Source organism: Podarcis melisellensis, assembly GCF_964234715.1.
Source record: "Podarcis melisellensis genome assembly, chromosome: 3".
Classification (NCBI taxonomy): Eukaryota; Metazoa; Chordata; class Lepidosauria; order Squamata; family Lacertidae; genus Podarcis; species Podarcis melisellensis.
This window is the reverse complement of record NC_138530.1, coordinates 70842950-70862766: the sequence shown is the minus strand read 5'-3', so window position 1 is coordinate 70862766 and position 19817 is coordinate 70842950. Positions and strand designations below refer to the sequence as shown.

General features: G+C 41.9%; 2 protein-coding genes across 5 annotated transcripts in view; one reads left to right on the top strand and one right to left on the bottom strand.

The window, feature by feature from the left end:
• Positions 1–8187, top strand: part of CDC40 (cell division cycle 40) — an 89058-nt gene extending 80871 nt beyond the window's left edge. For 2 of the 4 annotated variants that reach the window (XM_081905516.1, XM_081905515.1), the window contains exons 10-15: positions 761–862; positions 1500–1615; positions 1813–1946; positions 4940–5016; positions 5298–5442; positions 6104–8187. In XM_081905516.1, coding sequence (XP_081761642.1) covers positions 761–862; positions 1500–1615; positions 1813–1946; positions 4940–5016; positions 5298–5442; positions 6104–6281 — 752 coding nt within the window. In that variant the 3' untranslated portion in view covers positions 6282–8187. The remainder of the gene's footprint in view (positions 1–760; positions 863–1499; positions 1616–1812; positions 1947–4939; positions 5017–5297; positions 5443–6103) is intronic. The other 2 variants (XM_081905517.1, XM_081905518.1) reach the window with 1 other exon arrangement.
• An 853-nt stretch (positions 8188–9040) lies between these two features.
• METTL24 (methyltransferase like 24) overlaps positions 9041–19817 on the bottom strand; it is a 66755-nt gene continuing 55978 nt past the window's right edge. Inside the window, exon 5 of the mRNA XM_081905528.1 lies at positions 9041–9478. Coding sequence (XP_081761654.1) covers positions 9164–9478 — 315 coding nt within the window. The 3' untranslated portion in view covers positions 9041–9163. The remainder of the gene's footprint in view (positions 9479–19817) is intronic.

The window sequence follows — 19817 nt, the reverse complement described above, 5'->3', positions numbered from 1 at the left end:
CAGCTTTTTAATAAATGATAATTGCGTCAGATTCCAGTTGTGCGCTGCCTTTAGCAATATGTCCAAATATTAATGTGTGCCTCAAGGGAATAATTAGAAGTGATGGATGCTAAGAAAATAATTATTGAGCATGGTAGTTCAAAATCCTCCCTGCGGTACAATTCATTCATGTGTGGTACATAGCTAAACACACGTTTATCCCAAGTAAAGCAATTGGGTGGTACCAGAGGGGAGGGCAAGGGAAGCTCCCACCCCAACAAATAGCTTATTCCACCCCCGGATCTTCAGGGCTGCTTGTTTTTAGAATGGGGTCATTAACGTGAAATATATGTATTTTTGCTCAGCATCTCTTTCCACTTGCATTTTAAAAACTATGGTTCATGTGAAGTAGCTTAAGGACACCCTGATCCTAGTGAGGGATGGTGCACAGGTGGACCTGGGCCTCCCTGTGCACAGCCACTGATGAATTGAGAACTGCATGTGCAAAAAGATGCTGTATCCCTAGTTTCCAGTGTTGGATTGAGAACCACAGTCACAGCACTTGAGCCCAAATGGTTTGTGCTCTTAATTGGATAGAATAGCTTGCTTTTAAGGGGAAGCAGGGGTGATGGAGATGGGAGGACTGAATAGAGGGGGAGATAAAAAGTGCCGGAGCCATATTGCAAATCACAGACACTGCGCGCCCAACAACTGCCCTAGTACCGAAAAGAAAAACGTCTGGTACCCTTTCCTACTAATACTATATATATTTGTCCTGCAGGGCACAGTAAAGCTGTTAGAGATATATGCTTTAACAATGCTGGGACTCAGTTTCTCAGTGCTGCATATGATCGGTATCTTAAGCTCTGGGACACGGAGACAGGTAGGCGAATGCTTGTTATGTTTCCTCTTCTGATACCTGTATTTTTGTGAATGACAAATACAACTGTTAAAAGTGCAACAGGGTGGCAGGAGCACAGATCCCTGTACAGCATTATTGTCTTAGAATAGCTTTGCTTCTTGGATGCATTTAAACCGTTCTGGAAAATGGTTGGTTCAAAAGTGAATAAGGGTGTATTTATCAAATAGGATAAGGAAACATAGCTCAGTGATAGAACATCTTGACACTCTGGCATTTTCAGGGCGGGCTGGAAACACCATTGTCTGAATCCTGGGGAGTTCACTGCCAATCAGGACCACTGCGAACAATCTTGAGTTAGATGAGTTAGAGTGGTTTGAGGGTAACTGCCTATATTTCTGTACTCCAGAAATTACATTTGTTGGCAAAACCAGGTTTGTTGCTTTGTATTGCATGAAATGGCCCTCAGTGGATTGGGTTTGGTAATCTAGATTTAAGGCAAATGGCACACCCTTCAGAAATATAGGTTGAGGCTTATTTTATTATGTGCAAAATTGTCATACCACCATACAACCCAACAGCTACAACAGAAAACGAAGAAGCTGGGTATGTGAATCTCTTCCTCTTCATTGATCTGTTTCCCCTCCCATCCCCCCTCTAGGACAGTGTATTTCAAGATTCACAAACAGGAAAGTTCCCTATTGTGTCAAATTCAATCCAGATGAAGATAAGCAAAATCTTTTTGTAGCAGGAATGTCAGATAAGAAAATCGTACAGGTAAGTTAGAAAATTCAGAGTATTTGGTAAAGATCATGCAGAAACAATTTGAAGATCAAACCAATTGACTATTTAACCAGAATTCCTTTCCTATCGTTGCAGTAATAATAGGCTATTTCTGTTACAAAATACTTGGTTTTAAAAAATGGATCATTTTCTTCAACATTTTTAAGGATTTGTTTGGATTTGTCTTGCAGTGGGATATTCGAAGTGGAGAAATTGTTCAGGAGTATGATAGGCATTTAGGTGCTGTTAACACCATTGTTTTCGTGGATGAGAATAGAAGATTTGTGAGTACATCTGATGACAAGAGTTTAAGAGTCTGGGAATGGTAAGTAAAAAAAAAATTGTGTCTTGACTTTTTTATAAGAGAGGAAGAAAATATAGTTTGAGTAGTGAATGTATTCTCTTTATACTTTCCCTCTCAATATAGCCATGATGCCAACTGGTTGCAGAACTTTAGACTTCTTTTCTGTGAGTCTACCCCATCCAGAATGTTTAGTAATTTCTCGACTCGGTTTTGCAATTTATGCTGTAGAATCTAAGTTTTAGGACCTGGAGTCACAAGTCTCCTCCCCTTCTCTGGAATTGATGATGCTGAGATATAGCATAAAGTGACATGGCTTGATTCCTAAACCTTGGTTAGCTTGCATCTCTGTACCAGCCCTGAGATAAAACTTAGGAGGGACCACAGTTTACTCCACATTTAAAGGGGATGTTGTCGAAGAAACAATGGGCAAATATGGAAAAGAAAGGAGTATGCTTTCCAGTGTTGTGTCAAATAGTGGGTTATTCGGGAAAGGATGCCAAGACACAAACATTTTACTCCCAGTTCAAGAGACTGGAATTATCGGAATGAAGACATACTTTTAGTCAGGTTTCTTTCTTTCTCTTTCTTTCTCTTTCTTTCTTTCTTGTTTTTAAATGGAACCATTGCAGTAAAATTATTTGTTTGGGCTTTGGTTAGTTATTGACTCTGTGGAAAGAGCACCACCTACTGGCTTTACCAGTACCACTTCATAATGCTTAAGGGCCCTATGAACATTTACTATAACCATGAGGAATGGGTAGATGAAATATGGAAATCACAGTAGATGCAATCGGAGAAATTCATGGAGTGACAATTACACCTAGTGTCTGTACTATCTCCATTATCCGAAGTGGTATAGCTCTAATTATCAGTTGCTGGGAATCTAAAGTGGAAAAGAGTGCTGTTGCACTGGGCTCCTGCTCTAATCTTTCTTGGGGGGCATTTTGACTTCATTTTAATGACTTCTGAAGTTGAATAATAAATTTCAAAATAGCAGAATGTTTGGTATAGCGAGTGAGAGATTGGTTGAGGGCCCTCACATCCTGTCTACTCAGATTTGCTGTGCCCTTCAGGGTGAGGGTTACTTGTTTTCTTAAACAAAAACTAATAAATGTGTGGTTTATCTAAAATCTGTAAGGATCCTTTTAATGATGTGCTGCATAAAAGCTGGACATGAAGTACTGAAGTTATTTGCCATAACAGGGAAATAGGTTTGCACCGTTGCATTTTTGCTTCTTAAAGGTGTGAGTGAATCTTCTAAAAAAAAGCTTTCCGGTCTTTCTGTTGGCCCAAAGCGCCAGTGGTAGAATTTGATTACTTTGAATTTATATGATCTCATGGTTATATGAACAAAATTAAGCTGCAATTAACCTTCATGAGAGCATTTACACTCCATCTAATTTGTCATTAATGTGATGTATGTAAATATTATGGAGGTTAATGTAGCTGTGTAATGAATGGTTTCTGCATTGTTAAATCTTCAGTGCCACCCACAGACGCTGATGATATTTATATCAGCCATAGCAATTCTCAAGAGTTTCCAAAGACCATTTAGTTAACCAAAACTAAACAGTTAAATGCCTTGAGCAGAATCATGAAGCAAAAGAAAATTCTAGTGGGAAATCTTTTATTCTTTGTACAGAAGCATGTAAGTGTGCTGAAGTCCTTTGACTCTCTCCTACTTGAGGCAGATCTTCCCATGTATTTATTTTCAAGTATTTATTTATTTATTTTTGAAAAACAAGAAAATCATGCTGAATGCTGCCTTTTTCTTTCTGCAAATCTTGAGGTATTACTAGGAACTATTCATAGTAATGGTGAAGCAGCCGCCAATAGGATTGAGCCTTGCCCTCCCCCCATTAGCCCACGGTTCAAGCTTCCCTACCCTAGTCTAGAGCAGGGGTACGCAACCTAAGGCCCGGGGGCCGGATGCGGCCCAATCGCCTTCTCAGTCCGGCCCCGCGGATGGTCCAGGAATCAGCGTGCTTTTTACATGAGTAGAATGTGTCCTTTTATTTAAAATGCATCTCTGGGTTGCCCCCCAAAATATAATCCGGCCTACCACATGGTCTGAGGGATGGTGGACCGGCCCACGGCTGAAAAAGGTTGCTGACTCCTGGTCTAGAGCATTATTCAAAAATAAAGAACTAGAGAGCTCTGCAACAAAGTGCTGCAGTGCATACCTAAGGAGTGCTCCTTTTCAGGGCTCCAGCTAGCATAGAATCAGGAGTCTTGTGACATAGTGTGGGTTTGTGAATGATAGGTAAAGAGACTCCTCCCCAATTCTTCTCTTTCCAGCCCTCCTAAAAACCACCTCCACAGTGCGCATAATGCCAAAGGGTTCAGATTCAAAGCTGGCTGCCAGTCCCAAACCTGAGAGCACTTTGTTGTTTTACACAGGGAGGGGAGCTCTGGAGAGGAAAATGCTGCTGCCCCACACCAGCTGTCATTTATGACATCTGGAATAGGGCAGGTGAGTGTGGCTTGGCCAAATGGCAGGCCTAATTAGGCCTGTGGGCTAGGATCTCCCACTGCTGCCCTACCCCATCCAATGCACTTTAAACTGTTAGAAGCTCAAGCCAGCCGATTCCTTCCTCCTCCATTGTTCTTTGGTTTATTTCCACCTGATACCCTCAACCTTTCAGTGCTCAACTGCTGTTTTGAGGCTAGGGTTTTTTCATGAGCAGGTGGTAACATTTTGCTTTAACTGGCAAACTACTGTATGACAGAATGCAGAAACCCCACAACATTGTCCAGGGCAGGGGGCTCATTTCACTTCAAAATGGTTAGGCATTAGACCACCCACTCTCTGCATTGAAGGAGATCATGATTCCTAAATTTGGAACACAGGGAGAAAGAAAGTGTATTACACATGGCGTTGTTAGACACTGCAGAATTCAATAGCCAAGTAAACACATTTAGACTGCAGACCTCTAGGCCCCTCTCATCTCTTAATTTTGTTTACTAGGTGTATGTTTGTAGTATTTCATCCATATATTTCTCTTCTTTCATAGGGACATACCAGTAGATTTCAAATACATAGCAGAACCAAGTATGCACTCAATGCCAGCAGTGACTTTGTCTCCAAATGGTAAGCCAACGTATCTTCTTAGGCATCTCATAGAATAATTTATTGCTTTAGAATTTAGCGCTTGAGGCTCCATATTTATGGCAGAATAGAAATCCATGTTAAGTCCTATTGCAACCAAAATAATTCATAATTCCATGTCTCAGATTGTGTGTCTTTTTAGAATGCAAAATTGGGGCTTTATTTTTTAAAATATACTATGGATATCAGATGTAGAAATCTTAAGTGCATGAATTTATTTTAAGAATGACATTTAACATTCTTTTTTTTTTTCCTCTTAACAGGGAAGTGGCTGGCTTGTCAATCGATGGACAACCAGATTTTGATTTTTGGAGCACAAAACAGATTCAGGCTAAATAAAAAGAAAATATTCAAGGGCCATATGGTGGCTGGGTATGCTTGCCAAGTAGATTTTTCACCTGACATGAGGTATGCTTCATTATAGTTCATCTGGCTATTACGGGTTATCATGCCCCATTTTGATTTTTAGACTTTTATCCCATGGTCTGATTTTGGACTCTAAATTGATTTAAAAGGTGTTTTTAAACTGTCCAAGGAGTCCTCATATGTGTATAGTCTGTAACAATGATTCCGGATTAGGGAGGAGGATGAGTGAGTGTCCAGGTTCCTCCATACAGTAGTCAAGGCTGCACATGTGGTGCCCAATACTAGCAGTGCTGAGTCTATGTTTTGGTACCATTTGTTTTTGACAGAATCTTGGGGGAGGGGAGGAATTGGGGGATGTCTTCACCTTCCTTGTCATATGATAGAGCAGCATGAGGAGAAATTGGTTTAATTATTCTAACCCTTTTGAGCAGCTGATTTGCATGTTGATACTGACCACAGCAGCAACCAGTTGGGCAACTGATGCACACAGCATCTTGTAAGCAGCCCACTGCTGGGCAGGTAACTTTTGAGGCCATTGTGATTAGCATAATTATCGCAAAAACCCTGCAGTAGAAAGTAAGCATGGAAAGCAATTAATATTTCATCTGCTTTCTGTGTTAAACCGTATTTTGGTGTTTTGACATAACCCTTCAAAATTTGGTTTCAATGGATTGAAGGAATTTTTAATTTCTTTTCTTTGAAGCTATGTGATATCAGGTGATGCAGATGGAAAACTCAACATCTGGGACTGGAAGACAACAAAACTATACAGTCGATTGAAAGCCCATGACAAAGTCTGTATAGGTGCAGTTTGGCACCCACATGAGACATCCAAGGTAATCACTTGTGGATGGGATGGTCTTATTAAACTGTGGGACTGAAGGCCGTACTGGAGAACTCTAAACTTCTCATCACTTGGTGAACACCTGAGATTTTGGAACACCTATTCTGCAACAAAGATGACCTGACATTAGAATATAAAGATGGGTTGCCTCAGGTATTTCAGTATTACAGTGCACATATACCATATGGGGAATTCAGAAGACTTCATCTGAAATGTTTCCAATCTCAAAGTATTATAAGCTGAAAGTGACCAAATGAAGTGGTCTAAATGGAATATCCTTTGTAAGATATTTTAAAATTAAATTAAACTGAGGAGATTTGTGTCTAGCTTTGTGTTCATGAAGCTGAAGTATACACTTCATAAGCTTCACTCTATCCTCGAAAGTGCACAATTTGGGAGAAAAAATGTTTTCATTTCAGCATTGTAAGATGATGCACCTGTTTATAAATACTGTTTGGCAGTACTCTCAAATTTCCAAATACATTGGATATTTCTGAGTGTGTGTGTGTGTGTGTACAGTATAATAGAAGTTGTTAGAATTGTTTTTGTATTTTAACAGCAGTTGTTGGTCATGTTGAAATACACAAAGATTTTATATGTGCAACACGGTTGTTGTTTCTTTGTGAGGGCAATCCCCTCAAACCCAACAGCCCGGCTTGAAAATATGAAGGAAAGCCTAGTGCAGAGACCCAGATAGGCAGAGGATGTCTATCTGTTGCTATTTTTAGCTCCAAGATGGGTTCCATCAAGTCCTGGATGTTTCTCTTCACCATTATCCATTTTGTGGAGCAGATGGATATAGCTAATGGGCTAGATCAGAAAAATGCTTACGAAAGGTGATGAGCATGAGGTACATTTAATAGCTCCTCCCACTACCAAAAGGCCTTTCCTGGGTGTTAGGGCATGCTGCTGAGTGTGGCGGGCTGTAGCACATGGGGGCTAAAGCAGAAGTCACCAAAAATTGGGTAGGGGCACCTTCTTTTTGCAGGAGCCCAATATTCAGCAATCCACACCCTTCCTGTCAGCCCCCCACACCACAACCCATTCCATTCACCGAGGGACAGGCTGTTTGTGGTGAGATGGGATAAGCAATATACTTTATGCTCCCTCACCTCCAGGTATTTTTCTCAATCCCATTATATTTGCAGATGCATAGATTTGGATACATGCTCAGAAACTCTTCATTTTTACCATGACTCCTTTTTTATAATTATTATTGACAAGTCAGGTTTCTATTCTTACTCAAAGATTTTCTTTTTATAATGAAATAAATCCAAAGAATATTATGTATATATGTATATAAGACAGTTAACGAGTAATTCATCAAATGCTGTTTTAGCATAGGCCCCATTCAGCCAGTGGAGCTTGTGCAATTAGTGAATTACTGCCTTTGTGGAGATGCTTCCAAGAGGTGTAACTGAAAGCACATTGCAGCTTCATTGCCATTTGACCACCTATGTCTTGTAAATGGGCACTTTAATATCTATTTTTATTTCATAGAATTATGTGTTTTGTGCTAAACTACTGTACATATGTCTCAATCCTCCTTTTTACAGATCTTATTTTTAATAAATGTTTTATATTAAAAGATGGATACCAGCTTAGTGTAACATCTCTAGCATTGTCTGCAGGTGGCTGCTGCTTCTTCCTTTCTTTCTTTTTACTCTTTATTTGGTATTAAAGTTGTAACTGCCTAGTTTTCTGCAGTGCCAGAGTGTAAATTTATCTTTCATTGAATTTATATTAAAATATTGTGGGAGAATTTCTTTGTGCTGTACATTTCTACAGTTGAAGGTGTGCAGCATCTTCAGAAATCTAGAACCGCTTCACAAATTTCTGATAACACGGCATTTATAGTGGATGAAGCATGGAAGAATACTACATGATAGCTATGCAACTACTTTTTCATTCTAAGTACGCATCAATAAATTGCTGCTGCCAAATTTGTTTCCCATCTACTCACCCACTGCTACTTGTGCTTCATCTAAGGGCCTAACTAGGCATGATCTCACACTGTTTTTTAAACTTAAAATCAGCTGTTTGGGGGGGCATTTGTAGTGGAGTCATAGCACGGAGAGAGGAAACGTCTTACCTTTTTCATTGCTACCATAGTCCCAGTTCCACATGCCTCCTCAAACAGCTGATTGCCCCATGGGTGTGAAGCATACAGGCAACTGTGTGCCACTTTGGGAGGATTCAGATAGGCCAATTGCAGGGGGCTTAATTCCCCCAGAAGCTCCAATCTGAATTGCCTTTTGAAACCCTGGCTGTTGCTGTGTGAATTTACACAACTGTTTTGTAGTTGTGCATGGCTGCTTCTAAAAATGTGGTCATGGACCAAAACAGACACATTTCACACATGATGACGGGCAGTTAATAACAGCATATGTTGTAAACCACCATCCTGATAACCTTAACCCCCGCCCCACAGACGAAAGCTTAGTATTTTAAGACAGCTTTTTTTTTGGGGGGGGGGATGCTATTCAGCCATGAATAAACAATTTATTTTCCACACATTTTGAGTTTTTAATCAGTATGATGATGAAAACATCTCAACAGGCTTGGGCTGGGCAGCACCCAAGCACATAGATAAAGTAAACAAAATACTTTATCTTAAAAGAGTTGAAGCTTGAATTTATAGAACAGGCTTCCTCAAACTCGGCCCTCCAGATGTTTTTGGCCTACAACTCCCATGATCCCTAGCTAGCAGGACCAGTGGTCAGGGATGATGGGAATTGTAGTCTCAAAACATCTGGAGGGCCGAGTTTCCCGCTTTTGTTGGGGAACAAAAATATATATTATATACCATAGCTGCTGTATTTGCACTTTGGGTAATTTTTGACAGTGCATCTCTGAACTCACCTTCAATAGTACTGTTGAAGGGGATGAGTCGCAGTTCTGTTCTGTAGGCCGAAGCCCCTATTTCCATCTTGTATTCACCCAGCTCAGTGTATAACAACTACTTGCGTTGAAGGCTTCCCTTTTTAGGAACATCTGTGGTTTTGATAAGTCTTTGTAAGTGTGAAAAAGCCTGAAGTCTTTCAGTTCTAGCTCTTTGAGGAGACTGTACCAGTACCGAACCACAGTGCTGTCATTGCCGCTGACCTCAAATCCCGGCCAATGAACATGGATTTCCAAGACCAGTTGCCCTATGTGTTCCACAACGTCCTCTAGGATCAGGTTTTCCAAAATTTTCCACTCTGCACTTTCCATATCTGCTTTGAGGATATCGATCTGTAATAGTATGACAAGAAAGCATGAAAAAGAGGCTCCTTGTTTCATAAATCAATTGTCATATGAATCAACTATGTATTTAATATATCAAGCCTCATCAGGGAGGCCATTTCCATGTGATTATTAGAGGTTAGAATGGTAGATTATTTACCATAGAAAAGAGATTGCAAAGAAGGTATAAAAAGAACTAATTATTAGAAAACAGAGACATGCATTATGGTGAGATCAGTGTCCCCTTGCACAACTGACTTCCACATGTGCAAATAAGACCTATGCTTCCTTTCTTCATTGCAGCGCCCCCCCCCCCAGTGCAATCTGCTTTGGAGTTTGGTGAGCCACTGGAGGAGATGGAAGGGGCTGCAGGGAACAGAAGAAGCAGCCTCATCATATCTGTTAGCATATTGTTGGGTCCTGTGCATAGTATTCTATGCACTACTAATAAATTCTTTTTCAACGTGTGGATCATTATATAACTGAACAGTTCTCTGTGCTGAAACTGGTTGTATCTTAACAGCCACTGGAACATCCATACTCCCTTTCATATAACACAATAATGATAGATAACCTGATGAAAATTATCATGCAGAAGACTTCCCAAATAAAAGACCACACAAACACCCCTACAACACAGAGAGATTCACCAGCCAAGAGTTTGTCAAGAGTGATTGCTCAGCTGTCCTGACTACCCTTTGACTGACTTGGCTGAACTAAGTGCTATCTGTCATTTCCATGGGCACTTGATTCATTCCTAGATACAAATTCCTTCCTAATTGCTTCACAGTTTCAACAGTCGCAAATAACTTGGCTTTTAGGCATCAATCCTCGCCGGGGAGCAAGTCCCATTGAACTAAATGTGAATTACTTCTAAGTAAATGTCTGTAAGATGGTGCCATTAGCATCTATGGAACATTTTAAGAAAAAGGAAATCCTTTCTCTTGTCATAGTCTCTCCTGGTGAAAGCAAAAGTCACTATTAGGAACCAAAAGAAAAGACTTTATTAATGTGGAACTTGAGAAGCAAATGTCACAATAGCATCCACATTTCCCATGAAAATTATTTCAAGTATGGTGGCTGGTGTTCCTTCCTTAGCCTCTGCATTGCCTATGCCCCCAACAGATCTAAAGGCAGTTACAACAAATGACAATCATTAGGAGTAGGAGCCAGCCAAGGTTCAGCACTTTCAAATTCCACTATTTCAACAGCAGAGTCAAGTATGTGTTGAACCTTTGGCTTCAGGTGAAACATGACTATGGAAAACAAGAGACATCAGTGGAAGTGGTAAGGAAATGATTGTGGCTCATGGCTGTGAGCACCAAACTCCAGGATAATGAGTTGCTCTGAAATATCCCAGTGTGGTACGTTTTACTATATAGTCCCTAGATCATGCAAGGCTATTTACAGGAACTAAGCTTATAGATTGCTTTTTTAAACAAGACTAGAGCATTCCCTTGAGACTGGATGTCAAACATCTGAAAGGCACTCATCTCTTCTAAAGAAGAAGTACAAACATGGAATGCTATGCAGATGTTTGCTTAAGTATATTAATTACTGCAGGACCGCTACTACTGCCAAAGAAAAATCCCTATTAATGCTTTTGCTGAAGAGGATTCATAGCAATTTCCTTACTGTGTGTGAAAGAGAATCTAGACTACTTAGTATTCATGTCAGACATTTGTTGTCTCCACCCAGATCCACAGCTGTCAGTTTATGTCTTCCAAAAGGAGCAAAGAAAAAGTCCATCTTGGAAAATGGAGAAAAGCATGCACTCGTCACCAGGCTCCATCTGGTGATAATTCAGTTGTGCCATCTCAGTTTTGCTGTGTGCGCCATCTGCATGATTTTGCTTCATGCCCTGTTAACTCTTCAATACCTATTAACTGCAATAATTAGGGTCAGAGCAGACAGTGCAACCTCTTTGTGGGGGCTGCTTGACAGAGCAAATGTGCCCACCCAGTGAACTTTTGTGTAGTGACCTACTGAGTGGATGCATTTTCTCCTGGGCAATCCTGGTGGTTGCTCTTTTTTCTATTTGTGTGGTGGGATCCCATACAGAAAATAATTCAATACATACAGTAGGCAGCAATCTCCTACTTAGGGCAATTGAAAATGACATCCACAAGACATCTGTTTGGTGTATTAGGTCTTAAATCTTTTTTTGTATAGAGACAAGTAACAAAAGATTCAGATATCATACATCCCATATTTAATACAGCACAGGGGGAAACTGTCCTCCCCAAACAAAAATAGAGAATTTAGACTACTTGGGAAATATGCTCATATTCGTACACAGGTAGGATTCATTCACACAATCCATCTGCTGCAGTCAAAAGCAATAGATGGTTCACAAACAGAGGAAACCTATTTGTGCAGGAATGTTTGCACACAGGTCATTCACAATAAGCAGCCTGATAGGAAGTGGCAGGGGGAAGCCCCGCTGGGCAAGGCCCAAGACTCACTGCCATGATCCACCACGTGTATAATTTGCACACACCATTGAATTAGCCCTACAATTAGAATTCCAAGAGGGATTTCGTCAGTTTCAGTTCAGTGGAGAAACAGCTGCATCTCATGCTAACAGCTGTTAGCCAGTATGATACAGGTCGAGAGAGAGGAGGGGTGGAAATGTATAAATGGTGAATATGCATTGCATTTGGTAAAATGTTACAAGTGTCACAAGATACACTTGAAAAATTAGTTTAGTTCCTGCAGTTGTGCAGAAACATTAAGCCACAGGCGACACATTTAACCATTAAGGTTCTTGTCTGAATAGGAGTATCTTAAGATCTATTCAGAGAAAAATATGCTCCTCCATCAATTTTGTAGGTCTTTAAAAAGAAGCAACTCCCCCCCCCCCCACTGTTTCAAGTGGGAGGAAAAAACAAGGAAGTGGTTTAAAGGAGCTCCTTAAGTAGACCACATGTCATCCTCCTTTAGGTTTAGGGAATCCCTGGTGGCTGAGACAGCTTTGCACCCTTCAGAACCAAGGTGGCTGATTCCGAGTCCTTTCTCAAAACTGCCCCAACACATTCCGTTTCTGGCTCTTCTAATGTCAGAGCTCCAGTGTCGGTAGAGCCAAGATGCTGGAGGCTGCAGTGGCAGAAGGGAGGAGGGATCCAACATCAGATCTCTCTCTGACACTGCATGCTTGCACATGGTTTTAAATAAGAAGAAAGGGACATCTCTCTGTAGAAGAGGAGGGAATTTCAATGGCTGCTACTTGTCTCACAAGCTGCAATTTCCAGGATTTTCTCTCTTGCACAACTATTGAAAGCATAGAGATCTCCTTTGCAGTTGGTCCAGGGACCCTAGAGGAAGGGTAAATAACCAGTGGCTCGCCATATGTTGCTAGACCATAGCTCAAATCCTCCTTGACCATTGGCCATACTGGGGGGAATATATGAAAGTACAACAACACCTGGAAGGCCACAGGTCGCCTCTGCTTTAGAGAAAAACAGATGTATAGCATGGTAAAAAATTTAAGGGGGTTTCCAGTTTGCATAACTATTTTAACTAGATATCTGACTGCCTTCTCATACAAGCATTTCCCTTTTCTTACACACCTGCAAATGCAACCTTTTCTTTTTTACATAAATAAGAATCACTTGGCTTTTCCCCCTTTCCACTCCATCAGTGACAGGATGTTTTTTTGTGAAAATGTTTCTGTCACATACCAGACCTTCAGGTTTGCACAATAAAAGTGGATTAAGCTGCTCTTTCACCCTAGCACAACAAATCCACTTTTAAAAAAATAAACTTGTGTGGTTCAGAAAATGACAAGGAAATGCATTGAGGGTGCATCCAGACATTCTTTTCATGGTGCATTCATGGTGCTTTGTGCTCATGATGGGATCTAGGTGCTCAGTGGTTTTTTGGGGTTTTTTTTTTTAAAAAGAGGTGCTGGCATTCATATATTGATAGGATTGCTGTGCCAGAATAAAACAGCTGCCATTGGCAGCAAAAGAACAGGTGCTGGTATTCCGTATAGGGAGTTACTGTCACAAAAATACCCTGACATGCAGCAATGTATGATCCCATTTTCAATACTGTTTGCTCCTACAGAAGTTCTGGGATGGATATACTGCTTCATTTCCAGTTGCTGCCTATCCTAAAACTCTCCATGCTACAATAATAATAATAATTTATTATTTATACCCTGCCCATCTGGCTGGGTTTCCCCAGCCACTCTGTGTAACTTCCAACAAAAGATTAAAAATACATTAAAACATCAGTCATTAAAAACTTCCCTAAACAGGGAATGTTCCAGGATTGTGTGTTACCGTTTTTGTCCAGCTTTTGCTATGTCTCCAGATGACAATAATTGCAGTAACAATGGGGAAGCAGCACAGAACAACACATAAAGCAGAATCATGTGTGGACGGTCTATTGTTGCATCAACAACATTGTGAACAACACACACACACACACACACACACACACCTGTCGAGTGGCCTGAAGAGGGTGGGATGAATAAATAACTAATGGGAAGCTGTGAAAACACCCTGTAAGCAAATCGGAAAGAATTCTCATTGACTACATCATAACAAATGCTTAATAAAGACCAGATATAATCTAATCTTGAGGATAGTGCACACAAGTCCAGATGAATACTCAGTATATGGGTCATCTGGAGGGGCTTTTCGGTTGTGGTATTCTGGCTTTGATGCCTCCCTTCACCTCATGTACTCTCAAGTTAATGCCCAAAAGGGTTGACAGCCTTGCATTAAGGAGGACAAGCAGCAGGTATTCAGCTCATAACCTACAACATTCACAAAACTGAACTGAAATGTGACTGTTACGACCAGCATCTCCAGGATAAAGTGAGCTGCCAGAAGGAAAAGAAGAAAAGCATAAGCTGTGCCTCTATATCTGTTGCATACGGGAAAGCTCACAAAAGAAAGATGACAGTATTAAGAGATAGCAGGTAGCCAATTCAAAGTTTGACACTACTTGCACTGCACACACAAAAATGTTCAGCATGCTTAGAAAAAGAAAAAAGATTGACAGAAAAGCACAGCATCTAAAATGATCCAGCATCTAAAACCCAAAACAATGACTGTCAAGAAGGGCAGATTTCTACCCTCAACTCTAAAAAAAGGTGTGAGTAAGTAAAATAAAGACATGGACCAAATAGATGTGCCTTTCTACTCATGACTTTCTATACATTACTGTTGTGTTAACTAGTGCATGTCATTCTGGACAGTTCTGTCACCAGATGCACACCCCACATAGATACTAAACCCATGTCAGGCAAGGGGTGTGATTCTGTGGCCCTCCTGACAGGCCCTGCTAGCTGGCTGAGGAGAGTCCAGCAACATCTGGAAGGCCAAAGTTCCCTCAGCCCTGATGTAAGGGCTGCTCTGGATGAGCACAGGCCTGTTCCAGTCAGACTGAGGACAGCAGACATGTACTTAGCAACAGAAAAACAGATCTCTGTGGAAGTGGCAACATCACCACTCCTCCCATTGCACCCGGAATGAAGCCTAGAAAAGGCTATTCTGGGCAGAATTATTAAATCTTGAATTAGAAAGTCTCCCCCCTCTCTCTCTCTCTCTCTCTCTCTCTCTCACACACACACACACACACACCAGCACAGCTGTCTGCTCACTATAGGAAGAAGTCCAAGTGGGCAATGCTGGCATTATTGCTCATGTGCCCCTAAGCAAAACTGGTGGTTATGCCACCATGCACACATTAAAATTACATTTTCCCAGACATTAATAGAATAGTATAAGGGGGCTTCATGGTGTGCCAAAGATTGATTTTTCCTCCTTATTTCCAGATTCATTTTACAGTGTGGAACTAGGAAATTTCCAGGGAAGGAGCATAGCACATACTTTGCCTACTTAGTTCAATCCCCGATTCCATGGCATATTTAGCTAAAAGGGTCACTTTGCTGACTGAGATCCTGGAAAGCTGCCGTCATTCAAGAGACATTGAGTCACAGGAAACTGCTTTATACAATATCAGACTTTGGTCCACCTAGCTCAGTTTTATCTACACTGGCAGCGGCTCTCCAGGGTTTCAGGTAGGAGTCTCTCCCAGTCCTGTCCGGAGATGCCAAGCACAGAATGTGGGACTTTCTGCATACATAGCAGATCCCCTGCCACTGAATTATGGCCCCTGCCCTAGACAGTTTGGGGGTGGATTGACAAAGAACCTGGCTTGGTGTAATGCACCTTCCTTTGTTCTCACAATGCACACTCCCTACTCCTGGAATTTGTTTGAACTGTTTTTAATTTCTGAATTTTAAATTGTCCTGAGATCTGCTGCTGAAGGGCATGCAATAAACTTAGCAATAATACTGATGATGATATTGTTGCACACCTAACCTTCATTATTTCAGTCTCAGTCATAAAAATGGAGATGCCAAAGGAGTGTGCAGGTTCTGTCTTAAGCATTCTACCTACACGGTGCTTATCACCAGGACACCATGAGCATCTGAAAAACATTTTATGTTCCTGCTGCAAATTACCCTCAGGAGAGACAAAAGAATGTTGCTTTAATGATTCACCATGCGTTTGCCAGCATTATGTTCCGTGTATAATCTGTTTCCCTGGTGCTACATTGTCATTCTTTCACACGCTGAGGCTGAGTATGGGAGACTAGGGAAAGAGGAGACAGTTAAATTTGAAGTATACTTATGTTTACATGCAATTTCTTCAGCAACTGGAATGAAAAGTAATAAAGACTTCTAATTTCTAAACCCGCAGGCCCATAGCCCCTGCTCTACTCACAGCTGTGGAGAGCTGGTGTACTTAGCTGCTACAACAGCTACAAGGATGGGTGAAATCCAGAGCTTATCAGAGAGCCTTGAGATAGCACTGACAATCCATTTCTGGTTTCTTTTATATGACCAAAAAACATACCGGGAGTGCACTTGTAGAAGTACTGAAAGGAATGTAACATGCCAACTGGACTCATTGTTGTGGCACAGTCCCAGCCTATGTCTTAATTTTTTTTAAAAAAAGCTTCACAGTTCCCTCAGCTTCCATTCCCTAGAGGCAGGCAGACCGTGGAAGCTCCTGCCAAGTCTCAGTGCGCAAGCTGTGCAAAGCTTGCTGTCTGGCAGGGGAGTTGGGCAACTCTGACAGTCATTAACGCTGTGATAGCCGCATCCCAAAAGGTGGTAACAGTACCTTTCCTGGCTATGTGCCGCTCATCAGACTGGCTTGCTCAGAGCCACCTGTCAATCAGAGCCCACCGGACAAGGAACCCTTCACAATGGAATTTGGCCAATATTCACCGTCCATCCAATCAACCTGGTGCTGCATTACTCAGGGGCCTATGTTTGTGAGTAACTACTTAGGATAGTTGCTTAGATACTTAGATACCTAGGATAGTTGCTCAGTCCCAGCTCCTACCAACCTAGCAGTTCGAAAGCACGTCAAAGTGCAAGTAGGTACCGCTCCGGCAGGAAGGTAAACGGCATTTCAGTGCACTGCTCTGGTTTCGCCACAAGCAGCTTAGTCATGCTGGCCACATGACCCGGAAAAACTGTCTGCGGACAAATGTCGGCTCCCTCGGCCAGTAAAGCAAGATGAGAGTTGTTTGCGACTGGACTTAACTGTCAGGGGTCCTTTACCTTTTTACTTGGGATAGAGTAGACTTGGGAGCAGGGCCAGATGAAGACATGCTGAGACCGTAACCCTAGTCAACTTTAAGAGATCCCATAGCACATGAAACACCTTTAAATGGAAGTACCTTCTGAATTCTTACTTAGCGTATATGAAAACTTTTCATGCTCAGGAACATAAAATCAGTTACACACACACTTAACGAAGCAGAAGAGGCATGCACCCTGTGTGTTATGCACATATCATAAAATTTAGAAAGAAAGAAAAAAGCATTTAGAGCCCCCTCTTAATCTGAGGCCTCAAGCTGTAGTTTACTTAGCATGAAATGTGTGAAGTGCTTTTTACTTCCTTTCATGCAGTATTCTGCCTTTCCCATTTTGTTCTCTTAAACCCCTTTCTCTTAAAACTGGTTGTAGGGGTTTAATCATGTGTTGTTGTGACTGCTCACAAGATAGTCTTCTCTCCACATGCTGTTTTCATGTCTAGGGAGAACTGCGGGAAAGCTAGCTGCCTTCCTTCATAGAGGGAGAGAGGTATGGGCTGGATGCTCCCACATCTCCCTAACCAATATGAATTTCTCACAGCCTTGAGGACTGCCCTTCTCTCAAAGTCAGAGGAAAAGGAAGGGCTGGTGGCAGCAGACCAAATGGTTAGAGACAAGAGCTGTTCCTGTTCCCAGGAGAGAGGGAGGGAATGAACTCTCAGGCTTTCGCTACAATAGTCAGGGCCAAGGGGGCCTTAATATCTGCAACAACAAGGTTAATGGGATTTCTGATATATCTGGCATTGACCTGAGTGCCATTTAAAGTTCCCTACAGAGAACAATCAGTTGAGAGTAAGTACCTGAGAGAAGCTATTTGCCAGCGTTATCACAGCATGTGATAAAAGCCACTAGAGAAAGCAAGATATCCCAATTTACCACACATCAGGTTTCCTGCATCTCTGCACATAACAAGAGATCATATCTGCAGTGCTTGGGTCCAAAGAGATTTAGGTTACATAGCCATAGTGTCAAAGTTAAGCACTGTAATCTTTTCTGGTTGGGAAAGAAGGGAGAAAATAATTTCCCTAGTTCCTATACTTTGCATGGATGAGAAATCTACCACATTGTATATTTACATGTTTAAGCCATATGCAAATAAAGGAGTGGATTGTAACAATTTCCTTTCTTATATGGGCTACTTGGGAAGAGTTCCCCCCTTAATAGCTGCACCACGACCTATTGTTGGCATAGGGAGCATTTGGTGTTTTGCTCTTGTAGGATTTGTTTAGGATTCTGTTCCTGGGATATTAGTACCTCAATCAAGAGATACACACAAGGACTGGATGAGCAGCACAACAAACACAGAGCACCACAAGCCTGCTTCATATAACGGCAGGATGGAAAACCTATCCAAGGGTCTGACCTCTTGCCAATATATAAGGACTTCTCCTGCCTTTCAATACACAAGCGCGCACACACACACACACACACTCAAGAGTAAAACACAGTCCAAGGCTACCCAGAGCTTAACCCTGGAAGCAAGGGTCTATTATCATTCCATAACTTCTATTATTAGGGTGTTTAGGGCCTGCTGACACACCCATAAAAGCTATTAAGAAGAATGGCTTTAAAGCCTGAGACATCCCTTCTGTACTATCCTGAATTGTGGATTTCCCTGGACTGATCTGGGAGCAGGTTTCTTGCCAATAAAACCTGAATAAAAAAGAACATAAAAAGAGCCCTGTTAGATCATCCAAAGGGGGTCATCCCTAGTCTAGTACAGTGGCGGAGCAACCTGCTCTGGCACTGGGAGTGGTGTATATCCGGGGGCGTGGCTGGCATGCACCCCAGGGGGTGTGGTGTGCCACTGGTAGGGGCATGGTACATGTCGGAGGGGTGCGCAGCAAGCAGTGTTGTCCCAGGACATGTGCGGTGAGTAGCAAGCATCTCGAGGGTGCGCGCCAAGTGCCCCGGGGGGTGGGGGTGGCTGCGATGTCAAACCCCCTCCAGGATGGGCCGCGATGTCACCCCCACCTTCGTCTGCCAGTAGTCTAGTATTGTTTTCAAGAGTGACCAGACAGATACCTCTGGGAAACCTACAAGCAGAGCGTGAGGCCGCAGCCCTTGCTATTTTTTGTCCCCAGCATTGTGTAAGTACTGTAAAGGTGTAGCATCTTTGACTCTGGGCATTCTAATTAGCTCAAATAGTTAACAGCCATTGACAGGTTTTTCCTTCATGCATTTAGTCCTCAGACTCTACCTAAGAATAAGGGTCAGGCCCCCGAGGCCAGTATTGCATCTTGTCCAGCATCCTCTTCTCACAGTGGCCACCCAGAAGCCAATGGGAAGCCCACACGCAGGACCTGAGTGCAACAACACTGTCCCCATCTTTGGTTTCTAGCAACTCTATATTGCCTCCAACAGTGAAGGTAGAACAGAGCCATTGGGTGAGTAGCCACCAATAGCCTTATCCACCATGAATTTGTCTAATCTCCTTTGGAAGTCTTCTAAGTTGGTAACCTGACCCCTTGAAAACTTCCCCTGTTCTTAACTTCACATTTCAGAGGCTTTCCTATGGTAGTAAAATGCAGCAGTTACTATAGAATAGAATGTAGAATCCCCGTGGACTAGACAAACTTTTGTAGAAATGACTGAGGTTCTCCTATTTACATTTCTATCTTTCTATGAAAAATATTGCACTAAAGGCAGGCAATTCATACTCTGCTGCACAAACTAAAACTCACACACTGTAAAAGCCTTAAAGTGCTGGCTTTCTTCCTCC